Source organism: Peromyscus californicus, unplaced genomic scaffold, assembly GCF_007827085.1.
Source record: "Peromyscus californicus insignis strain IS unplaced genomic scaffold, ASM782708v3 Scaffold_6__1_contigs__length_162567912, whole genome shotgun sequence".
Classification (NCBI taxonomy): domain Eukaryota; kingdom Metazoa; phylum Chordata; class Mammalia; order Rodentia; family Cricetidae; genus Peromyscus; species Peromyscus californicus.
The window spans coordinates 104260780-104286035 of NW_026294584.1; the positions used below are offsets into that span (position 1 = coordinate 104260780).

A 25256-nucleotide genomic window follows, 5' to 3' on the forward strand; every position below is an offset into this window, starting at 1 on the left:
GCAAGTCACTACCACACCCCTGCTTGACTGGAACCTCCCGGCAGACGGCTCCTGCATATGCTTCACAAACACACAGGCCTGCCACAGTCCAGGGGTGGCCCTAGCCTTCTCAGATAAGCACACACGGAACTCATCTCCCCAGCGTGGAGCTCAGTAGCAACCCAGGCCGTGGTAGGGACAGGCACAAAGGCAGAGCCAATGAGACTCCGCCATCCATCTACTCCCTGCCCCCCCCCCCCCTCAACCCTTGCCTGTGGTGGGTTCTGGAGCACCTGCCTTCCATCTCTGCAACACTCTGCTTGAAAACCTGACTGAGGGCAACTTGGCCCAGCTTGCGGCTTCAAATCTTCCTCCATATGACCAACATACAAGAGCAAAACATATGAAAAGACATTGGTGAAGGAAAGGGGGAAAATCTAGAAAGTTCTGGAAACACAAAGACAGGGCGATCTTTAACATTTTAGGGTAACAAGCAGGGCTGGTTGTTCAGGACTGGAGCCAAAGCAGGGGTCTATGTGGGTGAGGGGGGTCATGGTCCGTAGACCTGAGGGCATCCAGGGAATTGGTATTTGTCTAACGTCTTGGTCTGTGTCGTTAGGTCATGGAGTCAGATCTGCTGTGGTTAAGTGGCAGGGGTAAAGGCCTACTGGCTCAGAACCTGCTCTCTAAGCCTCTGGGTCACCCTTTGTGAAGTGCCCTGCTGAGACTGCCCAAACCCCCAAACTACAGTCCCCAGCTTCTCCTCCTTACCAGCTCCACTCCCCAAAGCTGTCCTCCCAAGCTGTCCCCCAACACAGGAACAGGTCTCCACAGTGAATTCAAGCTTTATTGCCATACACACTTCCTGTTTCCTATCCAACCCTGTACATGGAAACAGTCAAAGCCAGCCAGGGCTGGGTGAGGGCCAGGAGGGAGTAGGTGGGGTGCTAGGCGAGAGGGGACTGAGTTCAAAGCCTACCATACCCCAGCTTTCCCTGAGTGGTGCCAGCCCCAAGTCTCGGGGCTTATTTGTGCACTAGGGGAGGAGGCTCGTCCCAGGAACACCTTGTGAGGTTCCCAGGAGCCCAATGAGTGCCCTCTGTCCACTGTAATGCCACCAAGCATGCGAGAGCAACAGTTGCTGCATGCACACACCGCACGTGCTCGTCACCGTGGGAGCCCTAGCTGCAGGCTGCCAGATGGCAAGGGCTCAACAGTCTAAGCCGATGGACATGAGCAGGTCCTCAAGTGCCCGCAGCCGCTGCTGCGCCTCTTCAATGGCACTGTAGGTCTGGACTGTGCTGGCCACATGGAAGCGGATGTCATCAACAAGTGGAATGGAGTCTGTCTCTTGCCGGGCGGCCACAGCTGCCGCCTCTTCCCGCACCGCCTCCACAAAGTCCTCTCGCTCCACCAGCTACAGAAGAACAAGGCTCAAGGCAGGCTGTATCCCAGCACAGGCTGTATCCTGCCCTCACAGCCTCCCCCTCTCTGCACCCCTGCCCACCTTCTCAATGACCTTGGCCATGTACTCAGTACACTGGTCCTCCAGCCGGGCCAGGCGAAACAGCTTGGCTATGCGCCAGACACCCACCACGTTGTCCTCCTCCAGCAGCTGGGCCAGGCCGCGGCCACAAAGCCGCTTCAGGCCAGGTAGAAGGTACATGTCAGCCACACTGAGCACGTCATAGACCAACTCAGGGGGCAGCTGTGGAACAGGAAGGGACATAGGGACACCAGTGATCACCAAGGGCTCCAAGGGCCTAGGGTGGAGGCCCCAGTGGGAATACAAGTGACACAGCTCTGGAGCCTAGCCCAGGTCTTTGAGGGTGCAATGCGTGGGAGAGATTGGGGGGAGAGGGTCCCAGGCCAAAGGCAGGCCAGTGCTTAGGGCTGGAGCCCTTCCAGGTGAAGCAGTGTGGGTTCAGTCCTAGACCTGAGCTCTTCACACCCAGCTGTGGGGTTCTAGGTGAGTCCCTCCACCTCTGTGCCTGCTTCCTCATCTGTGGAGTAGAGATAGTCATGTCTGCCTTAGAAAGCTGTTAGTAAAGTGAGCTGGAGATTCCAGTTTCTAGTCCACAAGCATGGGCATGGCTCCTTCCACTTGAGAGACCACACAGATGTGAGCAGGGGACAGCTAAGGCCTTGGCTGAGAAAGACCAAGGGTCCAGCTTCAGCCTGACCTCAGGTGGCTCAGGGATCGAGCAGAGGGAACAAAGGACTATGCCACTATACTTCAGAATGCCACCCTGCCATCTAATTGACCTGTGGTCATATGGTCACGTGCACAAGCTTCAAGGAAATGCATTTATCTTCCATCTTCCTAGGGGATACACCAAAGCACTGAGCAGGTATGTAACTGAGATGACAGAGCTCCCAGAGACTAATCTCCTGTTGGACTGTGTTCAGAAGCCATCCCCACTCTGAGCTAGTACGAATGTTCTTGGGTAACAAAGCTTCTTCAGGGGGGAGCTTGTGACTCAGGATGACAGCGTCAACCACAGAGTGAGTGGCAGATGATGAGAAAGGAAGTGAGGGAGCAGGCAGAAGGGAGGCCGAAGGCAGAACCTAAGAGAGGGGCAGGCTGACGGGAGCTGGAGGGCCAGGACAGGGGTCAACAGGAAGTGATGCAGGTACACACATTCCTGTGGCTCCATCTCAGTTGTAGAGGACAAAGCCAGGACAGGATGGGAGCCATAGCCTGAGAGTCAGGGCCACCATTCCTACAAAGAACTTTCCTGGCGCATAGCATGCCCAGCCGAGTAGCCCTGTAGATACCACATGGCCCACCAGGCCCAAAACATTACCCTCTGAGGAAAGGTCTGCAGGAATGCCCTGGAGAAGCCAGACAGAGGGACACCTGGGTCCCCAACAAGCCACCTGGTCTCTCAAGACCAATGGAAAGTACACTTCTCTCCTGCATGCTGCCCTGTTACCGTGCTGTGCACATATACACCAACACAGGGAACCTTGGCACTGTCCACTGCCACTCATAGGGCCTGAGTCAAGAACTCTAGGGCAGCTAAGGGCAGGAATGACCCAAGAGCCCAGAACCCCAAGGACCTTGACAGCCCAGGGCTCCATTCCCCACTGCCCTCCCACTGGGTGCCACACCTCAGTGTGGTCACTGTATACATAGTACAGCACATGAGTGAAGATCTCTGGGGAGATGCCATGCAGGGTGACAACTGGGGGCTCCCCAGAGGCTGCAGGTGCCTCGCTCTCTCGAAAGTGGTCATCCAGCAGGGCCCGGAAGTAGTCGCTGCGGCCACAGAAGAAAGCCTGAGGGAGAAGAGTTCAGAAAGAACCAGGGCTGGAATCTGTCCCCAGGGAGCTAACCCGAGTAGGGATAGGAGGGGGACAGGCACCTTGTGGCAGAGGAAGCTGGAGTCAGCCACTCGGAAGCAGATATCAGGGCAGCTGCTGAAGCCATCAGGACACGGGAAGGGCAGCTCTCCTAGGTCACCCTGGCAGAGGAAAGGCACCAAAACTGTTCGTGAAAGGGAAGCAGCTTCCCAGGCTGGCCTCGGAAGGGAACCCAACTCTGTGGGGCTTACCCTCCACAGCCCCATCCCTAGACACCCTTCCTGCCCATCAGGCCAGCATGCCCGTCAGTACCCGCAACTCAGGTGGCAGGGCGCAGCCAGCCAGCAGTGCCATATCCTCCCGCAACCGGGGATCTGCTGGAGGGGGCTCAATAGTCAGGACCTTCACACATGTGCCGGGCTTGGAAGCCACTGGGGGAGAGGACAGCAGGGGTTAGAGAGCTCCGCCAGCACTACTGGCTGCAGCCCAAGACCGTGGCCTGAGACCCTGTACACACCGAATTCGGACACCTTCTCACATTTAGCCTCCAGGTCCTCGAGCAGGTCCCACAGCTGGCACTGCTTGGCCAGGCGTTCACAATCACTAACATGCTCCACACCGATGTCGAGGCGGCCTGGGGGTACAGGGGCCTGGGTCAGGACCCGAGAGCGATTCCTACTCAATGCCCGGGTTTCTTCATCCAGAAGGACCTAAGACCTGTTCAGTTTGTGGATGGGATGTGTTCTTTCCAAGCAAGCAAGTCAGGCTGGCACCCTGCCGGAGTCAGGATGCTTGCATGCCGGGCACACCCCTCCTCCCCGACGGTGAGTAGCTTAGAAGGGGCACGTCAGCTCAGGGCCACCTTGGGTGTACTGCGGTCCCAGCCCAGAGGGTCAGTCACCTGTGTACAGGTACTGCAGCAGAGCCCCAAAGGCCACCGGGTTGATCTGTGGGCAGAGCAGAAATTAGAGATCAGAGCACGATCTAACTGCTCGCCCAGAAGTCAGCACTCTCCCTCAAGGCGGACAGACGCACCAGCGGGTGCCTGAGAACCACAACGCTCTTGCCCTTCCACTTGGTGTCCAGCATGTTGGCGAAGTAAGTGCTGCGGGCACCTAGGACACAGCGATGTGCTCGGAACGGCTTTCCGTGTACCACGAAGACCACATCACTGTGGATGCCCTGTTCCAGAAGCCTGGGGAAAGCCAGGAAGGGATGCATCACTCAGGCAAATGCAGGTGCATCAAGGCCACTCAACACACCCCGCCCACCCGAACCCACTGAGAGTGGGCAGCAACCCCACCAATGCTGCAAGCTCCGCCCCCAGCTCACCGCTGCAGGAAATCGTCGTAGTAATCCCGCCTCCTGCAGGATGCGGTGACCTGTTTGTAGTCACGCAGTGCACGACGAATGGGGTCACTCAGCGCCCCATAGAGACACCGCTCTCCGTCGAAAGTGTTGGCCTCACAGCGGGCTCCTATGATGCAATGCTCACCAGTCAAAGTTAAGGGACACTGATCTCTGGCCTCCCCTCCTCCCCAGCTCCCACCGGTAGAGTCCAGAAGCCCTAGAGGCCCTCCTTCCTTCCCAAGGTGTCCCAGGCAACCCTTGAGTCCTGGTGAAGGCCAAGGGCACACTTAGATGCACACTTAGATGTAGGCATATTCACGAGTACATATCAGACGATTCGCAGCCTAAGTACAGACTGGATGGCTGGTCCGGTATACATCCATCTCGATGACTAGCAGATCTCTGCCCCAACTGAACACTAGTGGGGCACATGAGCACCTTAGTCTGCGGCAGCTGCCATTATTACAAAACAGAATCAAGGGTGACAATGGTGGTGGCTGCCACATGGGGAGGCTGTGCAGGCCAGTACAGTGGCTAAGTACAGGGACTTGAATTAAGGGAGAAGTGCAGAGATCTAGGTAGGAACTCCAGTCTAAGCAGGAGGTACTGTAACTGTAAAGACCTGAGGGAGGAGATGGCTCAGTCCAGTGGGTACTAAGGGACCAGGTGCTGACCGGCAGCCAGCAGGTGGGAGACCTAAGGAGTGGGTCCTGTGGAGTTTCACAGGCAAGTCCAGTTTTATCCTTTTGTTTTGTTCTTTTAAACAAGGTCACCCAATGTAGCCCTGGTTAGCTCTGAACTTGAGAGAGACCTCCTGACTCAACTCTCCTCTCCCCAGTGATTGAACTACAAGTGTGAGCAACCATGCCCAATCTCTTTTTCCCCAAACACTCCTGAACTCCGTTCAGCTCTACCGTGGAAAAAATCCTCCTGCCTGCAATATGAGGATCAGACTGTAGGTGGGGCAAGAGATCAGTTTAGCAGACCAACGGTGGTATGGTCCAGACACAGCCCTGGGACTGCTCTGGGTGTCAAAGGTGACATGGGAAAGTGGACAGAGGGTTAGAGGGCACCATTTGTTGACTTTGGGGTGTTAACAGGAAATCAAGGGTGCGTGCAAATGTGTAGCAAGGCATCAGAGCTTACAGTCAGGCAGGCCCTGACCCTCTCTCACCGTTAGCCAACAGGTAGCGTACCAACTCCTCATGCCCACAGAGGCAGGCATAGTACCTAGGTTAAAAGGGGGCAGCTGTCAGTAGGGTTGACCCACCCTAACCCACCCAGCTACCCCGCAGCTCACACTCACAAAGGGGTGCTGTCCCATTTGTCCCGCACGTTCACCTCCACGTCTCGTTGCTCCAGCAGGTACCTGGGCAGGAAGTTCAGAGCCTGGGTCAGAACTGCTTCTGATCTGGGAAAGGAGACCAGGTAGGGAAGGAGGCCACATTTCTCTGGGCGAGGGACCCCTCTGAGAAGGGTGAGACCTGGGAGTAAACAGGCCTACAAGGATCAGCAACTGCGAGTTGGGTGGTAGCTTCAGGGACAGAGGCCAAGCCCAAGTTAAGAAGGCTGAGAATTTGGTCTTGTAATATTTGGGAGAGAGAAGGTGATGGGGCCCCTACTTCAGCCTGGGGAGGTGAAGGCAGAGAAGCCAGAGAAAAGCTGGTGCAGGCACTCTGGGAGTGGAGAGCAGGAGACAGGGGCAGATCTAGAGAAGAAGTGGAAAGAACAATTGTTAAGATGCTGAGGAGAAGAGGTCAAGAACTAGGAAGCCATCACTGGGACGCGGCAGCCCAAGGAGGATATCAAGGCAGGACCTGGGTTCTCAGAGTTGCAGTTACATTGAGGGAGGGGTCATTAGCTCTGAGGTGGCATCTGGTGTTGGGGACAGGCCTAAGGAGGCTTTGGGACAGAGCTGCAGCCTGGCCTCCTCTGATGAGAGTCAGGGGATTTGGAAAAAAGGGCTCGGTCAGCTTCGGGAGCCCCACGGCGCCTGCCCCGCACACCCATGCCCGACGCACCCTGCGGACACCCGCCCGCCTCCTGCACTGCAGGTCCTCACCGCACACGGCCCACGTCCCCCTTTCTGCAGCTGGCAAACAGGTCGCTGGTGTCCATAGCGAGGGAGGCTGGACCCCCGGCCAAGCGATGTCGGGAGACCTCTGTGCCGGGCCGGATGTAAACACTCACAGCCCCGCCCCTCGCGGCTCCGCCTCGCAATGCCCGACTGCGGCTCAGCAGCGGCGCCTGGCGTCCGGAGGACCGCCCGGCCTGAACCCCGCTTCCGCGTTCAGAACGCTTCTCATCAAGGCCCCACCCACTAACCTTAACCACGCCCACTTAGCCTTTAGGGAACCTCTAGCCTGAACTCCACCCACTCGTCTAGAGGACAACTCAAACCTTCAGGTTCCGCCCATTCGCCAGAGGAAAGCTCACTACCAAAACCCTACTTCGACAGAAGAGCCTCACCCGAAGGGAAGTCCGCTCCAGGCCCCGCCCACCTCGCAGGGGTTCAGCCCTGAGGGCAACACCTCCCCCAGCCCTAGCACGCTGACCCTTAACCACGCCCATCCAACCTGAGACCTGCGCTGCTCAGGCCCCGCCCACAAGGCCGGGGCCTCGCCCACTAGGACGTTTCCCTGACCGCTCCAGGCTCAGCTCAGCCCACCTGGGTTCCACCCAGAAGACAATACACTCCCTAGACTCCACCCACGACCCTAGCCACGCCCGCAAACTCCAAGAAGTGCCAGCCCACCCGCGCTTGGCCCCGCCCACCCACCCGGATGACCCCCCGCGTGTCCCGCCCATTTCCCCGCCCCTATCATCACCCCGCCCCCCAGAGCACCACCCTCCGGAAGCAAGAAACAGGCGTGGAGGCGGAGCGGCCCGCGCGTCTTGGCGGCTTTAATGGAGTCCGGGCGCGGGGAGCACACCGCCCTCGGGCAGCGCTCGGGGCCGGGCGGGACGGGGTGGGAGCTGCGCCGCGGTCGCCTGCTGCGGTGGGGAAGCAAAGTGGCCCTGCGTGGAGGGCCGGGAGGGGCACGGGGCCGCGGCGTCGGGTAGTCCCGCGCAACTGGGCGCGTGGCCGGGCGCTCACAGGTGTGTGTCCTCTTCGAACATGTCCGAGTCCTCAGGGTCGCGCTTGCTGCCCATGAGCGCGCTCCAGCTGCTCGGGCCATTGATGGCCCCACCGCCGTTCAGGCTGGGCTGCTTCTCCTGCATCTCCGACTGGCTGTCGCTGGCCACGTCCAGCGTGGGGTTGTCGTGGCAGCCGTTCTCCACAAAGCGCAGCTCCTCGCCGTGCGACTGCGGCAGCGGGAGAGCGAGCTGGGCACAAGCGGCGGCTGGCCACGCCCCCAGGGTGCTCTCTGGGGCCCAGTAAACAAGTTCCTGCAGCTCTAGCCTTAATTCTCTGCACTGTTAAAACTGTGACCTCCCTGGTGTCACCTGATCCCTCCCAACAGCCCTTTGTAGATATGAGACTCCCTGAAACTCAGAGCACAGGAGCTGGGCGGGGGGATGACCAGAGCCTGTCCCCTTTCCCTATCGCAGATTACAGGAGCTCTTGGCTCCAGGACACTGACTCAAAATGTGCACCTGCTCTCAAAGGCCTGAAGCGAGGGACACTGGGGGTAGGAAGAGCTGGAGAAGAGGGGACCCCTGGTGAGACTGGCACCCCTTCACTGTGTACCTTCTCACAAAGAAAGCCACAGTACCAGCCTCAGAGAGAGGTAGACGCAGGCCCCAAGCCTGGCAGTAATCACAACTGAGTTGGTACAGGTCACCAGGTGAGGCTGCTGAGTAGCACTCCACCCTTTCCAAGCCCTACCTGGCCTACTCACCACGTGTTTCAGCTTGGGCAGCCGACGCTGCCAGCAGTTGTAGAGTAGGCCAAGCACAATGATGATGAAGCAGATGACACCAATGATCACCAGCACCACAAAAAGTGTCCCGTAGTCACTGCGCACCTGGGTGGCCCGTGCCTGGCAGCTGCTGGTGGTGGAGTAGTTCTGGATGCCAATCTGGGGGTGGGGGGATGGGATAGGGCCTCAGCAAAAGTCCAGGGAGCTACTAACATTACAGGCGTGGAGTTGGAACCCCTGGCAGGCCTGAGGCCTGGGACCTGGACCTGTGCTGACGGGCATTCTATTCTGTCCCTATTGGTTCATCTAAGAATAGCCCCCAAGCTCTCCCAGTGGCCACATCTCAGTTCCTTCATATCCTCATGGATTTCTGCCGTGCCCAGCACTGAGACTCCACCACAGACTATTCTGTTGAGAGTTGTGGCCCAAAGAGATGAGGCCCCACACCTGTCCCCATCAATTACACAAAGCAAAAAGGTCTCTGGGGGACACTCAAGTCCACCCTTCAGTCGGTGCCCTGAAGCATAGCTTCCACTTAAGGGGTAGGTGGTGTCATTCAGGCAGCCTAGCATCATTGGGAGCCATGTGGGGATGCCAACTGCAGCCCACAACAGGGGTGCCCAGCTTCTTCCCTTTCCCAGTGGTAAGATGGCAGGTGGCATGTGCCTCCTGCTGCAGGCTGCTCTGGCTGGGCTGGGCAAAGCTCCCTACAGACCAGCTTCAGGTGAGAGAAGGGGACCAAGGAAGGTGGGGGTTATCGGGGAACTCTGAGGAGGTCCGGCTTCGGCTCTTCCCTGCATTATGGAAACCTTGCCAGTGTCCATTGTCCTTCTGTGGTCATGAGCCCAGATTTTCAAGGCTGATAAGAGCTTTGGGAGTCATCCAGGCAGTACAGCAGCTTTCTATCAGGCAGGCTTGGTCCTTACTACCTGGGTGACCTCAGGCAAGGCACCTGACCTCCCCAGGCTTCAGCTCTCACCTCTCATTTAATCCTTAAACCCCGCGGAGGGGAAGAGGGGACCAAGGGAGAAGCCAGTGTAGTCTGGACCTTGTAAACCTTGTGTGTAGCCCAGAAACACATAGCACCTTTAGAGTGTGACATCTTGGGTATTGTCAAACACTGCAGAGACCCTCCAAAGACTGCACAGGTCATGAGTCAGGAGAGAAAGCAGGGGCAGGGGTGAGGATCAGGAATATTTGGATATCTGGACCTCCAGTTTATATGTTCTGTAGCCAGCAGGGGCCAGAAGACCACACCTGATCAGAGCCACCTCTAACAAGGGAGGGATGTTTCCCAGTTCCAGACATTCCCCACCACCCCAGGTTCCCCTGAAGGAGCACTGGTAGGGACAGGGCCTATCTTGTTCCCCCTCCGTTAGGTCCTGCATGGTACTTCAGACACTGTCCTACTTAACCCCCCTCCCATGGCAACTCCCCCACTATGGCCCGCAGGTGTGCAGCCCTTCTGCTCAGCTGGTTGCCTGCACGTGCTCTTCCTATCTGGGGATGGCCAGGGCCCTGAGGCACAACCCTGTCCTGGAGCAGGCTGTGAATTCTTTCAGCACTTCTGAGAGGTAGGGATGGGAAAGGCTGCTGCAGCGGCTGCCGAGTCAGGTCCCTGTATGCTTACCTCCTCCAGACTCCTGCGGATGCCACTGAGCATGGAAAGGACATCTTGAGTGGGTACCACCCCTGCAGGAGAAATGCCATCATCGCCACAGCACCCCTGAAGTGTCTCCTAAGGCAGCCTGTCTGCCTCCTCTGCTATGCTTCTGTTTCTAACCACGCCCATGTATGCTCCCTGCTGACCTACTTCCCATCGAGTTGATTCCCTGGAACACCATATGACAGGTGGGATGCTAGAAGCATCTGCAGCCCAAGGGTCCCCTCTCACAGTGTGTGGTGTCTATACCTGTCTCCTCATCACCAGAACCCAGGCGTCACTCCACCTGGAGTCCTACACTAGCATGCTGCTTGCTCTCTGGGGTTCCTAGCTCTTACCACCCTATCTGTTCTTTCCTGAGCCCCCAGTTTGAGCCTGTGGAGGGACACCTCTCCCCTCTCCTCCTCACCCTGCTCGCCCACAAGTGTCATCAGCAGGTGCTGCTCCTTCTCACTGGGCTTGCTCAGAGAGATGTGCCAGTCCCCACGCTGGCCACTGCGGTGGCGTGGCAGTACCTCCTCCACCAGGGCTAGGAGCTGGAGTCCCCGATGCCGCCGGAACACTTCCTAGGTGTTCAGAGGGACCAAGCTCAAGGAAGGGTGGTAGGCTGACCCCATCTGCCCTCAACCCATCTCCCAAAGGCCTAGATGGTCCTCTGGCTAGCCTGGTCAGCTCTGGGACCACCCGAGAGCAGAGTATGGGCAGAGACAGCTTGTTGGTTCACTTCCATCTGCAGGTGCCATGGTGTGAGCCTGTCCCAGGGCCACTCAGGTGGAGGAGACATGGATTTGTCCACAGACAAAGACAAACCTTTAACTGGGGTTTGCAGTGCCCAAGCCTCTGGGAGCAGTGCCCATGATGTCCATGGCAAGTGTACAGTTCTGCGGAGGACACAACACTAAGTCCCCACAGCCACCAGAGAGCAGGGAGCCTGACAACGGTGGATGGGGCTCCTCTGCTGGTCATCTCACCACTGGCCAGCTCTGGGCCTTGAAAGAGTGATGGGAGTGCTTTTACAACAGGGGTTGGAATGCAGTAGAGATGGCTGAGAGGACCCTGGGAACTGGCCAAGGTGTGGGGCGAGGCGAGGCGGCTTCTTTCCCCTCAGACTGTCTACCTCACCGTTTAGATGATCGTGTCAAATATAATTACACAATGTAACATGAAGACGAACCCAGCCCTCCACAGGAACTTAGTGTAGCAGGACTAGAGGCCAGGCTGCTGCCACAGGGTTCATGCCTACTGTTTGTAAAAAGAGACCCTCCTTGGGTCCTCAGATCCTCTTCAGCAGCTTCTTCCTCTTGTATATGGAAAACCTTGACTCCATTTCTTCCAAGAGTCCCATTTCTTTCCCCAAAAGGGAAAGAAACCCCTTTTCCAGATGCTCAGTTCTCCAGGGTGCTGTGGGAGCTGGGCTGTCAGAAGAGATCTCAACAGTCACCCTGGGTGATACCTGAGGCAGAGATGAACTGCTACTCTTGGGTTCCTGCCTAGGATAAGGACCTATCCCTTGGTTGTCATGCCAACCTGAAATCCACCAGGTTGACTTTCATGCTGGGCTTGTTCCTTGTTTTTATAGTGAATGCCCAGTGCATCTCAGGTCTAGATACTCTCTAGCTTCCTGGTCAGCAGTTCTGTCCCACAACAGTCAGACAAACCAGGGTCAAGTGGTCAGTGTCTTCACTGATACGGGAGGGCAGGACAGGCTTCTACCTGCCTGTTCTGGGACTCAGAAGCCCTCAGTTGCTCTGCCACACATGTACCACCCCTTACAGTATAGCAAAGTCCCCCGGACTCAGAGTTAGCTAGGGAAGGGAAAGCCCTGGCTTTGTAACTAAATGCACCAGGGTTCAAATCCTATGGTTTCTTAGCTCTGACCTTCAGCAACATTCTGAACCTCAGCTTCTCCATCTGAGATGTGGGCTACCCAACATCCTGGAGTCGCTCAATCACCAATTCTGGGAACAGTAGCTGTCCCTCTGGGTCAGCCTTGCTTGTAACCCAGCCCTCTGCACTAAAGCCAGAACTCTCTGTCCTACCTGACGACTACCAAACGTCTCTTTTTCCAGTACTTCTTGTGCCAGGCAAAGGATCGGACCCTTCATCTCTAAAGCAAAGATTCTCTTGGCTTCTAGAACGCCAAGGTCAGCTTGGCATTTACTGCTTCCCCATTCTGTGCCTGCGCCTACTGATCTCTGCTGGCTCCCTTCCTGCCTCCTGTGTCTTAGGTGGAAAGTAAGAGAAACTGGCTAGTCTGCACCACTCCTCCAGATCTCAAATGCAAAATTCTGAAACTGTAGCTGCATCTTGTAAAACCGTCTCTGAGGGACAGCGGGTCCATTCCTCCCCATCTTTTCCTGGAGACAAGAGGCTGAGTGTGGCCCACCACTTTTGACACACACACTGTCCCATTCTCTTCAAACACAGGTCAAAAGGAAATACTGGAATACTGGACGAGAGAGATGCAGTCTACACATGGTGCTTGGAGATGGATACACCAGTGGCGAACTGTCTCACTGCCTGGAGAAGTGCATCTTCTCTTTTCTGTTTTGTTTTCTAACTCCCACCCCATGCTGGAGATAAACCAGGTCTTGAGTGTGCTGAGCAGCACCACAGAGCCACACCCTAGCCCTGGGAGTTCATGTTTTCAAGAGAGTAAAACAGAGTGCCTCTGACCATGAGGCTGTCCAGCACTACTGTATGGGGAGTTTTCTGTCCTGGACTCCATGGCTAATGAGCACTGGTGTTCATGTAAGCATATCTTTATGTTCATGTAAGCATATAATTATGGAGACGCCCAACCTCTGGCCTGCCTTGGCTCCCAGAACACTGACAACAGTTCTTCATATTTCTAGTAGGGCAGTCTAGTCACCTGGGGAGGAAGGACCTAATGCCACTGACATTAGAGACTTCCAAATGGAATAGCCCAGGCAGCCCACCAGCCTAGGAGCCACACTGTCAGCCTGATACAGCCTTGGGTATAAGAGGATGGATGAACCACAGTTGAGGAATTGCCCAGATCAGGTTGGTCTGTAGGCATGTTTGTGAGAGATTGTCTTATTGATTGATGCAGGAGGGCCCAGCCACTGTGGGCTGCACCCTTCCCCGGGCAGGTGGTCCTGGACTGTATAAAAAAACCTTGTTAAGTATGAACCTGGGGGGTGGGGGGAGGCATGCAGCAGGCAGTGTTCCTTCATGGGTTCTGCTTTGGGTTCCTGCTTTAGTTCATGCCCTGACTTCCCCCAGTGACAGGCTGTTGCTTTTTGTCTGAATGTTTTATCACCCCAACAGAATAAGATAGGACACCATCTTGATCACATGGAGGTTCCATATCCCATCAGGGGGCCCATAAATGGCTGGCTCAGTGACTGATGGCCTAGCACATGAGCTATGCAAGGCTTTGAGGGCATGTCTGTCTGTGTCTGTGTATCTGTCTGTCTGTCTCTCTCACCCTAGAGAGCTATGAACAAACGCCCACAGATGTTGTTTATGAAAAAGCTTAAGAAGAAATAATGTGGCTAGGGTGGGGTAAGCATCCTTTCGGAGACTGCACCTCACTATGCAGCCCAAACTGGCTTTGAACCTCTGATTCCCCTGTCTCAGCGGCCACAGTGCTGGTATTGCAGGTATGTGGCACTGTACCCCACATGAAAACAACTCTTTAAAAAGATATGGTTGGACAACAGTGGTGCTTGGCTTGTGTGCTTCCACCACGTGGAAGGTGGGTGTGGGAGGTTTGATCGAACCCAGAGATTCCAAGCTATCCTGGCCAATATAGCAAGATCCTGTCTTGACAAAACCCTACAGACAAAAGAACAGGTCTCGATCTCATTAGAGAATAAGGCATGTAGTACACAGGAACAAAAAGTCTCTTCAAACTGAGAAGAGGGAGGGGCCAAAGACGCAGCTCAATTGGTAAAGTGTTTACCTAGCACGCATGAGACCTTGAGTCTGATCCCTAATACTGAATAAAACCAGGCCCTGCAATCCCAGTGCTGGGGAGGTGGAGGCAGGAGGATCAGAGTTCAAACTCACCCTTGGCTACATAAGTATGTTTGAGGTCAGCCTGGGCTAGAAAGAAAAAACAAAACCCAAAACTCTAGGAAGCAAGGAAGAAAAGAGCCCTAGAATTTTTAAGTAGGAAAGACCTCTTTTTGGTTTTCCCTAAGTGGTAGGTGCTGGCTCAGCTCAAGACTGGGCTGGCCTCTCCCAGCCCCACTGTGGCACCTCCCTCTGCCCCTCTGGCCCTTCCATGTGGCCAGCTCAGCACTCACACAGTCTACGTTCTCCGTCATGTTCAGGATGATATAGTTCTTCCCAGCCAGGTTGCTCCAATCCTTGCAGATCACCTGTGCAGGAAACAGAAAGCAAGACACTGAGGCCTCAGGAGAGACCTCTGGAGAGACCTCTGGAGAGCAGGAGAAGGTGCAGGCCTGAGGTCTGAAGACAACGATGTCCTCCTGAACTGCCATGCCAGGGAACCCACCCCAAGTGCATAAGACTAAACTGGGGTCATAAATGAAAAGAGAGGCTTGGCCTGTCCAGAGGCTTCACTGATTGTGATGTCCTTTTGTCCTTGAACTTCTGGGGACTGAACACTCCTTCCCCTCCCCTGCAGCCTGTGTGTATGAACAACGACTTGAGTACGTGAGTGCTAACAGTTGAGGTGGGAGAGGTGGGGTCAGCGCCCACCACATCGCTCTGCTGCTGACAGCCTGAGGACCGTGGGGACAGTAGATATTCTTACACAGAGGCTAGCTTGCACCTCCGGCTTACCTGAGTAGAGTCCCACGGTGTTAGTGAGTGAGCTTCGGCTGCCTGACCCTCCAGGGGCTTCTCACTGACACCTTCTTGTCCCCAGGTAGCAGAGGAAGGGGTTGATTCTGTGTCTTGGGGTCCAGGTGGGAAAGAGTCTGGGGTCCTGGGGTAAAGGTGACCCTCACTGGGGACCTCAGTCCCACTTGGAGCCACTGTCTGTGGGAATGAGGAGGGTGGCAGTGCCCCCTGCTGGCCATCTAAGCCAGCTGCTCCCAGGGTGGCCTCCTCACCAGCTCCCTGGGTGACCTCAGACTGTACCCCCAGCCCCCCAGCTGGCCACTCAGTGCCCCCAAACTCCTGGCTATAGTTCTGATCCCCCAGGGCCACTGTACTTGGGGTAACTGCGGGCACTGAGAAAGTAGGCTTCACATTGCTCTCCACCTCCATGCCTGATGTGGCCCGGTCCCCAGAATCCTCCTGCCTGTGTCTGCTGGCCCCAGGACCCTGGCTGCTGGTGCTGCTGACATTAGGTGAAGAGTCGTGGGCCTGCATGGTGGTTCCTTCTGGGGACCCGCTCACGGGGAGCAGTTCCTCCTCCTCCTCCTCTGCTTCTTCCTTCTCCCTCTCCTCTTCTTCCTTCTCCTCCTCCTCCTCTTCTTCCTCCTCTTCCTCTTCCTCCTCCTCCAGAGGCATATGCCAGGGAGGCTCAGCAAGATCCATCTTGGGCAGGATGGAGGGGAGGTTTGGCAGGTCTTGAACCTGGCCTGGATCTTCCATGGAAGCCGCCTTCTCAGTCAGGTCTGGGAAGACATAGTCTAAGGAAAGATGGAGAGCTAACTCACAGACTTCATCAGCCATGGGTGGGGTGACCTTTATACAAACAGTGGCTCCAAGTGGGACTGAGGCGTAAAAGAAGAGAGGTGTTGCCATGGGATGGAAGGATACAGGGATGCCAGATGATGGGCAGTGTTGGGGAAGAATGGGAAGTGAGCTGGGGGAGGAGAATGAAGCCAGCCTACCAGGACACAGGGAGCTGGCTGTTCACGTTTCCCCTTATAGTAATAAAAAAATAATATAAATTTAGGGGCCAGAGAAATGGTTTGGTGTTAAGAGCACTGGTTCAATGCCCAGACTCACATGCAGCTTCCAACCATCTAGAACTCCAGTTCCAGAGGATCCAACATGTTCTTCTGCCCTTCAAGGGTATTGCATGCACCTGGTACACAGACATAAGTGCAGGCAAAACACTCATACATGTAGTGGTATTTGCTCGGCCCATGACCTTGGGCTATATGGCCCAAAGGAGGCGGTACTTCCTCGCCTTGTAAGTGACCTCTTACAAGGGGTTGGAGAAGAGTCACATGCCCTGCTCCCTGCTCCTGCTTGCGAGGTGGATTCACTCGGATTCGCTCCTCGTCAGATCAGAGGACGACTACTTCTGTCTACTCCTTTCTGCAATCTTGAGTGAATCCACCTCGCAAGCAGGAGCAGGGAGCAGGGCATGTGACTCTTCTCCAACCCCTTGTAAGAGGTCACTTACAAGGCCAGGAAGTACTGCCTCCTTTGGGCCCCATATAGCCCAAGGTCATGGGTGGAGCAAATACCACTACACATATATATAAAATAAAAATAAATAAAATCTCCCAAACAAAACAAGATGAGACTGAAGGAAACAGGTTACAATAACGTATTAGTCACTTTTGTCATTGCTGTGACCAAAAACTAGACCAGAAGAAACTGAAAGGAAGATTTGTTCTGACTCATAATTTGAAGGGATACAGACCATCATGGCAAGGGGGGCATGGCAGTGAGGGTCTCCGTAGTAATGGGACCTGTGTTTGAATGTACAGCACCCACATAAAAAGATAGGTGTGGGGCTGGAGAGATGGCCCAGAAGTTAAGAGCACTGGCAGCTATTCCAGAGTACAGCAGTTCAGTTCCCAGCCCCCACATCAGGGGGCTTACAACTGCCTGGAAGTCAAGTTCCTGAAGATACAACGCCCTCTTCTGGCCCCTGTGGGCACTGCACATACATACACTCAAGCACACACACACACACACACACACACACACACACACACACACTTATAAAAATAAATCTTTTTTTTTTTTTTTTTTTTTTTTTTTTTTTTTTTTTTGGTTTTTCGAGACAGGGTTTCTCTGTGTAGCTTTGCGCCTTTCCTGGAACTCACTTGGTAGTCCAGGCTGGCCTCGAACTCACAGAGATCCGCCTGGCTCTGCCTCCCGAGTGCTGGGATTAAAGGCGTGCGCCACCACCGCCCGGCAAAAATAAATCTTTTTTTAAAGGCCAAGTTTGATGATGCGCATCTGTAATTCCAGGCTGGGGAGGCAGAGATAGGTAGATTCTTGGTGCTCACTAGCCATTCAATCTAGCCAAATCACTGAGCTCTGGATTCAGAAACCCCACCTCAAAAGAGAAAAAATGAGATAATAAGGTAATAAGGTGGAGAGTGATTGAGGAAGACACCCAATATCAACATCTGGCCTTCACATGCACACACATATGCATATGTACCAAATGTACACATATGAACATGTATTCATATATTCTCTCTCTCTCTCTCTCTCTCTCTCTCTCTCTCTCTCTCTCTCTCTCTCTCTCTCTCTCTCCTTTCTCTCCTCTCTCTCATGGGGTTGGGGAAGGACCCAGACTTCACACATGCTCAGCAAGAGCTCTACCACCGAGCTATGTTCCCAGACTAGGAAGTTTGTTCTGAATTAGGAATTTTATGTGCAACTAAACTATCTTTCAATTATGGTTGCCAAATAAAGGCATTTCATACATGCAAGGACTTAAATGTTTTACTCTCCATGAGTTCTCAGAGAGTTGTTCAATGGTGTCTTCTGGGGGAAAAAGAGACATGGGAAATTAAGAAACACAAGAAGACTGTCAATACAATAAATCTCAGAATAGAAGTGGTACTGTAGGTCTAGGAAGCAGTTGGTAAAAATAGAACAAGAATCTAGAGAGAGCTGAGAAGAACAATTGCCAAAAAAAAAAAATTGTTTCCTTGTAGTAAAAAGCATGACTTATATGGTGGCTCACTCCTGTAATGCTAGCAATGAGGCAGGAAGACTGGCATGAATTTGAGGCCAGCCTAGGCCACACAGTAAGTTCCAGGCCAGCTTAAGCTACAGAATTAGACCCTGTTTCAAAAAACAAAATAGCAACCAAGAAGGTCCGGCTTAGAATCCGAGCCATCTTAGCAACAATGGGAAGCCCCGTGAGACACATACGAGCAATTAGAATATCCTGGCTGCTGTTTCTTACATGTGTGTTTCGAGGAGTGGAGCCTTGGTCCCTCAAGGTCCTCCTCCTCCAGCTTTGCACAGCCCACAGCCTGGAGAGAAGGTAGCCAGCTCCCCACACAAGGAGGCATCTATGACCTCCAGGGGACAGGGACCACACACCCACGGAGGAAACCCATGGCACCCCTGAAACCAAGCAGCCTAGTGTTGCCTTTGTAAAGCACAAACGAACCATGAAGACTCACAAGACATTTGGGGAAACCAGCGCCGAGAAACAGCGGTGAGCGAGGAAAGCAGCGGCCTGGAGAACAGCGCGAACATAGCAAACAGGAGACAATGAGAAGGTCGTATTCAGTTTCCAGAGACCCCAGAGGAAGCAACCCCTCAAAAGCATGAACAAGGAAGAATAAAAGCGCCTTACCACAGCCAGGCATAGTGGATACTCCTGTAATGCAGTACTCCAGAGTTAGAAGCTGGCAGATCCGAAGTACAAGCTAAACAGCAAGTTCAAGGCCAGTCTAGGCCTTGAGAATAAGCAAATAAATAGCTTAAAAACAAAAACAAAACAAAAAAACCTGTATGCCAAGTGTTACAAAACATGCCTATTGAGGCAGGATTGCCATTAGTTTGAGGCCAGCCTAAGCTATATAGAAAGGCCCTATCTTAAAACAAAACAAGACTTCGATACAAGCAAGAACTTACAATTGCTAGATCTATTGAAAACTACAATGCGATGTATAAACCATAACTGAAGTGGCTGGAGGGCCGCTTCACAGGAATCCTGGGGAGTAGTGTGAGGGTGTGATGGGTGCTTAGGAAACATCACAAAGTCCTCGCAAGAGCCCACTGGGATGATCCAGCCTGACAGATAAAAGTACAGGTCAGGGAACTCACTGCAGAGCCTCAGGAGACACAGAGCAGAGAGAGTGAGTGTAGGGAGAGAAGGGAAGATTCAGGACAGGCCCGAGAGGCAGAGCTGATGCAGAAGGCGAGCTTAGCAGATGACAGGCATCAGCACTGTGGCCCCTGACAGAGCTGCCGAGTCCAGAGGCGGGTTCCAAAGAGCCTTCGGGGAATACTTGAGGCAGCCAGTGGGTAGCAAGGCAGCAACTTGGGTAGAGGGAGCCCTCATCATCAGAGTTCCATCAGGTGAGGAAGTCCTCAAGGGGGCTTGGTGACTAAAGTAATCCCCAAATGGGGTAGGTGGGGCAGCATGGAAACCAAAGTGGCTGTGGCTGCCCACAGTCAACTCTCACACTAGCAGGCCCATTCATGCTCGATGTGGAGGCCTCCTGAGGCACCCAGTCCCCTCCTCACGCTGAGAATATATAAGCCGTTAACAACTGCTGGGGAAGGGAGACTCTTATTCCGTGGTGTTTCCCGTAAGTCACCCGATTAAACTCAGCAGGACTTGGGTGGATACATTGCTCTGCTCTGTTGGCTCACTCGGGAACAGGGTCACAAATAAACCGGAGATGAATTTGGGGGAGGGCAGGGGCACTGTCTCTGCCATGGGTGACGAGATAGGCAAACTGAGGCTGCTCCCTAAGAGGGGGACATCCTGAGGACATCCAGGGTGAATGTCTTCCTCCGTGTTGCATGGGGTGATGTGGCCCCTTGATGGATGGGGTCTGCCCCCCAAAACAGATAATGACTAGAGCGTATATTGTGATCCCTGACGGTAGCGTGAATAAGATGGGAGCCTGGGCAGTCTGCGGCCACGGAATGCCTGTGCTATGTTCAGACAGGCCGCGGAAGCTACCCATCTGCCCAGAAAGGACTGTCCTGCCTACGGAGAGAAGGACATCGGGAAAAGGACACACAGATACTGTCCTCTGCGACAGCCTCTGATTTGCCACAGAGGGTGGGGGGTGGGAGGAGCGGAGCTGTTGGCTGCTGTTCTGTACACATGGTGAGACACAACACAGAGGGAGCGTGAATTAGCTCTGTGCTAAGAGCTCTGCCTGAGAACTGTCGGGGAGAGCCAGTGAAGAGGAGAGGGAGAGAGAAGACGGCCCACAGGTCCAACCTCTAATACAGAGGAAGGGGAAATCTAAGATTCAACGTGCAGACAGGGCCTTACTAATGGCTTCCAGGAATCTATGGGGCTTATGGAGTGTGCTGCCTCTGGACTGCGGGATTCAGGAAGGACTCTTAAGTTAAAGAGTTCCTCACAGCCTGGCTTGTGAGGTGGCGGGAGGAGGCATGGGTGCTGTGGAAGCTGCGGAACTGAATAATGTATCCCTGCATCCCTCCAGACAAAAGTTAGATGACTTGAAGCAATGCAAGGTTAACCAGTCCCTGGCAGACACTTAGTATCACTAGCTGAGGTCTCTGTGAATACCAGACACTGAGAGACAAGAGGGAAAAGACAGACTTTACTGGGGGAATCAGGTCTGAAAGGTGTTTGATGGCATGAGAGGGCTGAATAGGTCCGTGGTCACAGGAGAGTTAAGAAGTTGATTCAGCAGTGTGCTGGGCAGTCTCTGTCAACTTGACACAAATTAAGAGTCACGTGGGAAGAGGGAACCTCAATTGAGGAAATGCCTCCACCAGATTGTTCTGTGGTCATGTCTGTGGGGCATTTTCTTGATTAATGATTGATGTGGGAGGCCCCGCCCACTGTGAGCAGTGCCCCTAGGCTGCTGGTCCTGGGCTGTGTAAGAAAGCAGGCTGAGCAAGCCATGGGGGAGCAAGCCAGTAAGCAGTTTCCTCCGTGGTTCCTGACCTAACGTCCCTCACAGATGGACTGTGATGTAAAGGCGTAAGCCAATTAAACCCTTGCTTCCCCAGTTTGCTTGTGACCATGGTGTTCATCACTGCAAGAGAGAGTAGACCAAGACAAGTTGGGACCTCACGAACTGGTGTGGCGCTCTAGTGGCTTTGCTGTGCCCCCCCCCCCCCCCCCCCCCCCCCCCCCCCGGTGGAACGAGATCCTTAGGAGGTAGGAGAGGCTCTGGCAGAGCTGAAAGATTTAGACTGGAGTGAAAATCGGGTTTGTCAACGCTAAAGCTTCAAGAGGGGATGCCTATGGCAAAGGATGAAAGGATCGTGGAAAAGAGAGGTGGAGATGGTGCAGACATTTCCCTAGGAGGCACAGGCTCTTCCATCCCAGCAAGGCAAAGAACTAGCCAAATAAAAAACAATTGTGATGGATAGCCAGAGGAAGAGCTGCAAACACAGCACGCGGTCGCCCTCTAGGACCACGTCTGTGAACTGCAGCAGCTCCAGGCCGGCTCCGACTGTCCTGGTCCATCTGCTCCAGGCACCTGAATTCAGGTTACTAGAGTCCCTGCAGCAGCCCCTCTGGCTGAAGCCAAAATCCAAAAGCCTACCTGAGGTTGAGACACATCAGAGTACCCAAGGCACCCAGACGCAGCCACAGCCGACAACTAGGGCCTGCCCAGGAGACAAAGGGCCGTTCCCCAGCGAGCCTGTGCCCAAGAAGTCATCCTCAGAGTGGGGGCCACTGAAGAGAGGTGAATGATCTCTCAGACTCGAGCCACCCCAACAAGATCAAGCTAGGTCACAAGACACAGCGGCCCAGAACGATCGGACACCTCCTAAACACCTAGTGGCACAGAGGCTACCCGACTTTCTTCTGGAACGGCAAAGGAACAATGCTGTAAAATTACAGCGCCACCTGGTGGCTTTTGTTTGAAACTAACTGTTCCCTAGGTCCTAGACAACGTAGTTTCCAAACCCTACAGACTGAAGACTTGCTTCTCAGATGGAGAGCTCAGGAGTGGAAAACATGGCCTGAGTGTGAAGAAGCTTGTCAGCACTGTGGTGCTCCAGCTTCTGTGGCGTTAAAGACACTTCAGAATCATTTCGTTCAACACCCAGACTTAGGACCCACATGAGAAGGGGCGTGACCAACTGTCATTTTCCTGTCCACCGTATCCCTGTCTCTGACCACAGCCACAGTGGAAAGCTGGGGCTGTCATAGAAGAGGCTGCTTTAGAGGTCCAGGCAGGAGCCATAATTCTAGGAGTCCTCACCTCAGGAAATGACCTGGGGTCTATGTACCCCACACCCACCCTCCATGATGGTATAGTGTTCCCAAGATGACCTCATAACATAACAAATGAGAGGGAGTCTGGGATGGCTCATCTTACATGCCAACCTGATGGGATTTAGAACCACCATGGAAATAAACCACGTGTCTGGGGAGGGGGAGTTTCTAGATTGGCTTAAATGAGTGGGAAGACCCATCATTAATTTGGCCAAACTCTCCCATGGCAGGAGTCCCAGACTGAATAAAAAGGAAAGAGTGAACTGAGCTGAAGCATTCCTGAGTGTACGGCAATGTGACCAGCTGCTCTAGCCTCCCGACACCGTGTCCTCCCCACCATGACCGACTGCAACCTCTGAATGTGGGTCACAATAAACCCCTCCTTCCTTCATGTTGCCTTTGTGAGGCATTTTCTTATAGCAACAGGAAAAGTAGTGAACGCCTGCCTTCGCCTTCCCAGAAATCTCCTGGAGTCACACTGCACACCCCTTGTGCCCCACTGAAAGAGAGCAGTGGCAGCTGTGACGGTCACCACTAGGTTCCAGCCACACGAGCCTCTAACACTGAAAGCCTCACCTTCTGGCAGGGTAACTGGCTGCAATCAATTGCCTTCTGGACCTTTCCTGGCCTCCTTTAAAAAGCCTTTCTCTCCTGCTGCCTTTCTTTCTTCCTACCTTCGTTACCCCAACTGGGACGCTTTGCAGCTTAGGCCAATTTCTTTTGTACTTACTGAGAACCACCTGTTAAGTGTCCTGTGAGGAGGACTGTTCATATTCTCCAAGTTGCTTCCAATTTTACCACCCTCATCCTGAGGCCATGGGACTAGACTTATGCTTATCCTCAAGCTTCCCTGTTGATATTCCTGTCCTTGGAAAGCCCGTGGTGTTTTCTGTTTTGTTTTGTGGTTGTTTTTTTTCAAGGCAGGGTTTCATTGTGTAGCCCTGACTGTCCTAGAACTCATTCTGTAGACCAGGTTGGCCTTGAACTCATTAAGAGATCCACCTGTCTCTGCCTCCTGAGTGCTGGGGTTAAAGGCGTGCACCCCCACACCTGATTTAACACAGTTGAATCGAAGAGCTCTATCTGAGAGCAGAGACCCAACAGTGCCTGCCCAGTGAGTTCTGACCTCCGTGTGTGAGGCACCAGCTGGGGGGTCCCTGGAGCAGAAGAGCAGGCTCCACAGGGCAGCTCCCGGGAGATCCTGCGGGCTGGCTCACTGGCAGCCGGCACGTGCTCTGTGAACTCCGCTCTCCTCAAGCGGCTTGCTCCTCTGTGCCTTTCTATTTCTGTCCTTTAACCTCACCACTGTGCTGGTGTTTGCTTTCTAAATATATCGTGCTGTATGTCTCTCCTCGGCGTCATCCGAGCTTTACACAAGTCCCTCCTTCGATGTCCTATGGCCACTGGACCTTCTTCTGTCCCTCTCCCCAGGGCCGAGTGTCTGCACTAAACACATTTGGCGTTAGCTGAAATATTAATAGGCTGACCTCCCTATTCAAGGTCTGGAATTAAAACAGGCAACAGGGCCAGAGACCTTGAAAGTTCACTTTAAATGTCCTTTCTGGTTAATGTCAAATCCCTGAAAATTGTCCCCTTAGTGCACCTGCCAGCCAGCAATTCAAGCGAGTGTTAACATGGAAACACCCAAAAGCCAAGAGATGTGTATAGAACATAGGGGCAAAGGAGAGAGGCCATCAGTACGACTAAACTGGCTTTCTAATGACCAGCCTCAACAGTATTTGAGGAAATAGAAGCCAAGGCTGGGGTTTCACTTATTGGTGTGCTGGCCTCACATCAGGAGGTCCCAGGCTCCAAGCCCAGCACAGAAAAGAAAAGAGCCTATAGCAACTAGATGGTTCGATGGGTGAAGGCACGTGCCACCAAGCCTGAGTTTTATTCCCAGGACCACAAGGTAGGGGAAGAGAACTGATGCCGGAAAACTGTCTTCTGACCTCCACATGTACAGAAACATGCTCACATACATGTGAATATGCAAAATACATACATGTACACAAAATAAATATGTAAAATATGTAATATAATTTAAAAGAAATCTAAACCTGGAACTCTAGCCCTCTAAAACCAATCAAGGGGCCACACCTATGTTTTCAGGATCTACCGCAGCTCAGTTCACACAATGAAAGCTTAGAGCCCACAGATATGGTCTCTTGGGAAACTGAGGCAGGAGAATTGCTAGAGTTCAAGGCCAGTCTGGGATACTGAGTGAGACCCTGACTCAAAAACAAAGCCTTGCACCCTCCAGCTCCCTGCAGTGGAAGGCGGGGTGCTGGTGAAGAGTGAAGCGCCTCGCTGGACCCCGGGACACCATCAGCCCTCACTGCGAAGTTCCAGGAGTGCTTGCTGGCCCAGGACAGTGATGCTAATGATTAGACCCCGGAGGTGTGTGTACCACAACTGTTTAGTGCCAAAGCCTTTTAAAAATCTATTTCCTATAAGGGAAATAAAGTCTGAAGGGACACCAACATGATATTGTTTGGTAACTTTAGGTGATGAGAATGTGGGCCAATTCTATTTTCTTCTTTTATTTGCATTTTAAAGGATTTATATGCTAGTATTCATTACAAGCATAAAAATGAAGAACTTTTATTCCTGCGGTCGGGGTACAAGTGTTCCTTCAGTGCCTGGCAGCTGGCTCTGCCTTATGGGCCTGTCCATCCCAGTGAACGGACTCATGCGGGTACAGTACTCATGCTGCAGGCTCAGACCACGCAGCAGCAGCTACGGCCCAGCAAGGATTTGCGGTAGGAAACCACCTCCAGGCCCCAGCAGACAGCTGCCTTGGTGTCTGGTTTCTCCAAGCTCCACTCCAGGCAGGCGTAATTAAAGAAGTCTAGTAAGAGTGATTCCATCTAGGGAAGGGTGGCTGATTTGAGATTTAGCTCTGCTGCTTCTTCTCGGGGTAATAGAGTGCCACTTTTAAATCTCTGACCTAGTTTCCTTAGCTATAAAACAGTGATAGTGGCTGCCCTGCTTCTGCAATCCATGAGCTGCTCAGAGTGAGAGCCCTTAGGAACCAAGGGTCTGCCCAAGG

General features: G+C 53.7%; 2 protein-coding genes across 5 annotated transcripts in view; both read right to left on the reverse strand.

Annotated features, from left to right (window-relative positions):
- Positions 1-808: 808 nt before the first annotated feature.
- Abtb1 (ankyrin repeat and BTB domain containing 1) lies at positions 809-6879 on the reverse strand. Of its 4 annotated transcripts, XM_052720994.1 has the most exons (13): positions 6698-6857; positions 6258-6343; positions 5942-6004; positions 5810-5865; positions 4618-4762; positions 4321-4480; positions 4187-4232; positions 3803-3919; positions 3598-3716; positions 3348-3446; positions 3094-3261; positions 1487-1687; positions 809-1396 (listed from the first exon to the last, which is right to left on the reverse strand). In XM_052720994.1, the coding sequence occupies exons 6-13, from the start codon at positions 4372-4374 to the stop codon at positions 1190-1192; spliced, it is 1011 nt and encodes a 336-aa protein (XP_052576954.1). In that variant the 5' UTR covers positions 4375-4480; positions 4618-4762; positions 5810-5865; positions 5942-6004; positions 6258-6343; positions 6698-6857; the 3' UTR covers positions 809-1189. The 4 variants fall into 4 exon arrangements, with proteins under 4 accessions (XP_052576954.1, XP_052576953.1, XP_052576952.1 ...); XM_052720993.1 differs by lacking the exon at positions 6258-6343 and having other exon boundaries at positions 3824-3919; positions 6698-6879; XM_052720992.1 differs by lacking the exon at positions 6258-6343 and having other exon boundaries at positions 6698-6869.
- A 631-nt stretch (positions 6880-7510) lies between these two features.
- The window catches only part of Podxl2 (podocalyxin like 2), a 33911-nt gene continuing 16165 nt past the window's right edge, over positions 7511-25256 (reverse strand). The window contains exons 3-8 of the mRNA XM_052719993.1: positions 14938-15734; positions 14436-14510; positions 10571-10727; positions 10129-10190; positions 8478-8657; positions 7511-7941 (exon numbers count right to left, since the gene is read on the reverse strand). Of these exons, the coding sequence (XP_052575953.1) occupies positions 7729-7941; positions 8478-8657; positions 10129-10190; positions 10571-10727; positions 14436-14510; positions 14938-15734 (1484 nt within the window). The 3' untranslated portion in view covers positions 7511-7728. The remainder of the gene's footprint in view (positions 7942-8477; positions 8658-10128; positions 10191-10570; positions 10728-14435; positions 14511-14937; positions 15735-25256) is intronic.

Excerpts from the sequence above, each read along its gene's own strand:
- Abtb1 (XM_052720992.1), bottom strand. The coding sequence starts at position 6,753 with ATGGACACCAGCGACCTGTTTGCCAGCTGCAGAAAGGGGGACGTGGGC. Across the intron at positions 4,481-4,617 it reads TACGACGATTTCCTGCAGCG|GCTTCTGGAACAGGGCATCC; the intron begins GTGAGCTGGGGG and ends GGCTTTCCCCAG. Across the intron at positions 4,233-4,320 it reads TGGTTCTCAGGCACCCGCTG|ATCAACCCGGTGGCCTTTGG; the intron begins GTGCGTCTGTCC and ends CTCTGCCCACAG.